The following is a 5,091-nucleotide window of genomic DNA, read 5'->3' as shown; positions in this document are numbered from 1 at the left end:
CTTTCACATTGAGCAGCATTAACTACACAGAGCCGTTGTTCACTGACAAGCTGCGCAAAAAATCGCGCGAATATGAACGTGGTTTAGCGCAGCTCGTCAGTGAACAACGGCTCTGTGTAGTTAATGCTGCTCAATGTGAAAGCACACACGTGATGGAGATTTACCGCTGATTACAGCACCGGCTTCACTGATAAAATGCGCGTTAAATATCGCATGCGATTTATCGTGCAGCCCTAATGTAAACACTTGCATTGTGCCCAATCATAACAGACAGGAGTTAGTAGGTTTTTTCATGCTCTTTCATGCTCACCAAGGCTGAATTTATTTAAACAAAATACAGCGAAACCCACAATATTGTGAAATATTATTAGTATTTTTTATTTTATTTTATTCTTATATATTGTAAAATCTAATTTATTTCCATGATGACAAAGCTGAATTTTCAGCAGCCATTACTCTAGTGTCATAGGATCCTTCAGAAATAATTATAATATGCAGATTTGTTGCTAAAAAACGTATTTATATAATCATCAGCTAGCCTACTTCTTAACAGTTGTACTGCTTAAGATTTTTGTTGAAACATAATACAAAAGAACAGCATTTATTTGAAATAGAAGTCTTTTGTAACATTAACATTTAATTTAATTAATAATGCATCCTTTCTGAATAAAAGTATTGATTTCTTTCAAAAGGAAATCTTACAGACCCATTCTTCTGAACAGTGTTGTGTCTATGAGAGTATACATTAAAAGAAACATGATGTAAGGACTGTACCTCTATTGACTGGGATATGTGCATCCTGTTGATCTCAATGTGCGGTAAGCCGCCGCCGCCACCACCACCAGAGATCTCTTCATAATCCTCCTCATAGGCATCAAAGAGGTCTGTCGCATCAATACCCACACTTATTGTCCCCTGAGTGAGAGACAGTGAACAATCAGCAAGACCTGTATTAATGATGACAGCGGCTGCTGCATTGAACGCATTAGGTCAAACCTTTGGGTTGGTCCTTTGCTGTAGTCTCCTCTCCTCTCTCTCTCTTTGAAGTCGCTCATATTCTTCACGGATCTCTGCTGGCGTTCTTTTCCTCTCCACTACCTAGAAATCATTATTGTAGTGAGCACAAAAAGAGGACACAAAAGCCCACTGGGAAAATTATTTGCTTGAAATGTTACGAAACTATGGAACGAATGCTGAAGCATTTTTTAGTCTTCTGAATTAGGGGTCGACCGATATGTGTTTTTCAGGGCCGATGCCGATACCGATTATTACAGACCAAGTAGACGATAACCGATATTTTGAACCTATATATATGTCTGGTGTAAAAATTAAAATGAATGTCAAAATTAAGAATAACAAGGGCTCTGACAAAAACTGCCTTCACTGGTTTTGGTTGTACTTCTTACTCTTGTATTCTTCCATGCATCCATCTACAATAAGGGTAATATAAAGAGAGAGTTAAAAGTGGGGCCACTGTATGCTTCATGATTAAGCCTATGAATACTGTACTACAGCTAAACAGCTTGAGGAAATGTAAGTATTTGGCTTCAATAATTTACATGTTAGAAATGTATGTGTAATAGCACAACCTCCATAATTCTTCATTGATTCTTTTCTGATGACTAAATCATAACATACAAGAGGTGACTGCTCAATTCATCATCTAATGCACATCAATTGATTAACTTAAAGAAGCACAATGTAAATAATAAGTGTAAATAATTTAACTGTCTTCATAGCTCCATTGTAGAAGTTGTTAAGAAGACTGCAACTATTTTAATGGAACTATAACACTAATAGCCTATTTTAGGCAAACTCTGTTCAAAAGCCTATTGAAATGTCAAAATTTTTGTCATCCTAATCTTAGCCTACGTGACAGTCTCTTAATCTTGGCCTATGTGACAGTAATTTCCATTAGTTTTAATTTACAGTGCAGTGCAAATGAAGGCATCCCTGATAGCACACATCCATCACAGAGGTGTCTATTTGATGTTGTTTACATCTGCAAGACGTATTTTTTTTAGAGTGTTTGCTCATCTGCAATACGTCTATAGGACGTTTCCTATCAGATGTCAAATAGACGTTTAGAAGATGTCTTTAAGATGTTTATGATTTAGAATGAATGTAAAACTGACATCTTAAAGACGTCTATCAGATGTTTGTACACAGCAGATGCTTTCCAGATGAAGAGATCTTTAACAGACGTCTTGCAGATGTACCTGTGCTATCTGGGATAAAACATTAATTTCATTTATCTTTTTGAGAGTTAAACTATTTTTGGCAAACAAAGGGGTTTACTATTAAAATTAAAACATGGAAGAAATAGTGTATTGTGTGATTATTCTTTTAAACAGAAATTGTAATAATTGTTGTAGTAGTAGTAGCTAAACCAAACTTTTATTTTGACGGGTTGCCATGAGGACCTTTTAAGTTTCTGTAGCCTATGTATATGATATGACGATAGTTTTACTCAAATGAAACGGTCAAATGCTCATGAAGTAACTCTCAGAGCAGTTCTGGAGATGTTGTTCATGTATTTATGTCCTCATTTAGTGAGTCACGCACTTCAGTATGTGTGTAGTAAACAAAACCGCGCGTCTGTGCCATTCACATATACAGAGACACGCAGAACATGCAGGATTCATATTTAAATAGTCTTTTTGCGGCTTAATATTTACAGATACTAGTCCATAGCGTGAGTCGATTTAAGTGTACTGACCTACTTTTGATTAATTCATCCAAACGTTGTCAAATTCCGTGACATTCCACGTTATACAGTACATTCCATTTATATGACTAGATTCCGCGATTCCATCCGCGTTTTCCCCATTGCGGAAACCATAAATAGATAATATTGAGGTGTTTTGCAACTTCAGTGTAGTGGATTGTGATTTACTGCAACTTCAGCAACATCTGCTGCTGCCTTAGAAAGACAACTGATGCGTGATCACTGAAGCAGCTCCAGTTAGCCAGCGCTTTCGGTGTGTAAGTGCAAAACTTTCAGTGACTTTAGCCTTCCACGCTGATTGGTCGGACTCGTGACTCCCAACAAATCAGATGGGTCGGAGATTGCTCTAGGCCACAGAGTGGTGCGTTCCGACAGGCTGCATCAGAGCCAGATAGCGTGTTTCAAAATTAAATTATTTTATCGGCAAATCGGTTTTGAAAATGACTGATACCGATAATCATAAAAATGCGTAATATCTGCGTCGATAATCGGCCAGGCCGATAATCTGTCGACCCCTATTCTGAATCTTCAACTTACCTCCCATCCTTCCACTTCCAGCCCTCTCTTCCCATATACGTCATAGATTGCTCTAGATTGTGGATCCCTTAGTACTGCAAAAGAACATAAATCACAATCATGAAATATTCATGACTTGGTATTAAAAACTTGCTGGCTGTTAAAGGGATAATGCACCCAAAAATGACAATTTTGTCATCATTTACTCACCCTCATGTTGTTCCAAACCTGTATGACTTTCTTTCCTCTGTGGAACACAGAAGATGATATTTTGAAGAATGTTGGTAACTAAACAGTTTCAGTTTTCATTGACTTCCATTACATAGACAAAGAATACAATGGAAGACAAAAGGGAACTGAAACTGTTTGGTTACCAACATTCTTCAAAATATGTCCTTTTTTGGTTCAGTAGAAGAAAAACATGCACACAAGTTTGGAACAACATGAGAGTGAATAAATGATGAGAAAATATTTATTTTTGGGTGGACGATCCATTTAACAACAAAACAATTCCTTGACAGTAAAAACAGAGACATAACAATGCAGCAAAAGTGTCTTGCTTTGCAAAAGGCTTTAAAAGGCTGAGTGTGCAAAAACATCATACCTTCATAGGCCTGGTGAACCAAGTTAAAAAGCTGCTCTGCCTGCCTCTTAAGCTCTGGATCTCTGTGCTTGTCTGGGTGGTAGAGCATGCAGAGGCGGCGATATGAAGCCTTGAGCTCATCCTGTGTGGCCTGAATATAAAGTTAAACAGAAATAATTATTCATAAACCTAAACTACAGCATTGCTCTTGGGAAGACGTAACATAAAAGGTGCAAAATCAGATCCAAAAACAAGTTCAGAAGTTGTAACCAAGACAAATTAAAATCCTTTCAAGACTTTTGTGAACACATCAGTTAATTCAAAAATGTATGACTTTCTGTTCTGTTCCATTGAGTTAGACAATATGAAAACGTCAGTTACCATTTGATTATATTGTATGCCAAAAGATGGCTGTCAGTCCCTAACATTCTGAATAACATGATCTCCTCAAAAGAAAGTTAAACAGTTTTTCAGCAACATGATAGTGAGTCTAGCAAAGACAATCTTGTTTAATGGGTGTTTTTAATATAATCGGTAGCTTTTTTCTTGATTGAAGTCAACACTTTAGAAGCAGTTTCACTTTTACAGTTGAGAATCGCCAAAAAGAATCATTAGTGATTATACTTCACGTTTAAGTCTAAAGAGAACAAAAGGCATTTACATATTATATGCATCAGATCTATTAGTGACCATGCAGTCAAATTCCTGCATGAAGACAATAAGTAAGGGTCACGGTGTGCTGACTGAGCCACAGCTTAACGACATGCTGTCGGATCCTTTTTTAAAGCGTGATACTTGAAGCGCCTGCATTTACCATTCACTTGCGGCTCTCTCACCGAAAACGTCTACGTTAATAATTATTTGTCATACCTCTCTGCGGACGTTTAACAGAGAATAATAGTCATCATTGTCGATTTCATCTTCCTCCAAGGCCGCCGCCATATTTACCACCTTTCATCCCCGCACCAGCGCCAGATCAAACTACGCTGACTTTGGTGCGCAGAAACGAAGCGCATGAAGGTCTTCAGCGCCACCCCCAGGCTGGGAGGAAACACTGACCAAAAGCATACAGGGCGAGTCCTCTCCAAGTAGGTATAACTGCAGACCGGAGATCTCCAAAATGGGGCACCAGTCTCCTCTTGGCTTATATTGAAATCCTCCGACATTCTTCTTTACAAATCCTCGTTTTATACTTCTAATTAGTGACCGTTGTTTTGTTTTCAAAATAAAACTTTATAAATTAAACATTGTTTCTAGTTGATCT

General features: G+C 37.6%; 1 protein-coding gene across 1 annotated transcript in view; it reads right to left on the bottom strand.

Moving 5' to 3' along the window:
* Positions 1-4,874, bottom strand: part of LOC107701714 (dnaJ homolog subfamily C member 11) — an 11,749-nt gene extending 6,875 nt beyond the window's left edge. The window contains exons 1-5 of the mRNA XM_016503784.1: positions 4,698-4,874; positions 3,849-3,978; positions 3,266-3,339; positions 997-1,098; positions 775-915 (exon numbers count right to left, since the gene is read on the bottom strand). Of these exons, the coding sequence (XP_016359270.1) occupies positions 775-915; positions 997-1,098; positions 3,266-3,339; positions 3,849-3,978; positions 4,698-4,769 (519 nt within the window). The 5' untranslated portion in view covers positions 4,770-4,874. The remainder of the gene's footprint in view (positions 1-774; positions 916-996; positions 1,099-3,265; positions 3,340-3,848; positions 3,979-4,697) is intronic.
* Between the last annotated feature and the right edge of the window lie 217 nt (positions 4,875-5,091).

The sequence above is a fragment of the Sinocyclocheilus anshuiensis genome, unplaced genomic scaffold, assembly GCF_001515605.1.
Source record: "Sinocyclocheilus anshuiensis isolate Anshui unplaced genomic scaffold, SAMN03320099.WGS_v1.1 scaffold1658, whole genome shotgun sequence".
NCBI classification, from domain to species: domain Eukaryota; kingdom Metazoa; phylum Chordata; class Actinopteri; order Cypriniformes; family Cyprinidae; genus Sinocyclocheilus; species Sinocyclocheilus anshuiensis.
This window is presented reverse-complemented; position numbering and strand designations above follow the sequence as displayed.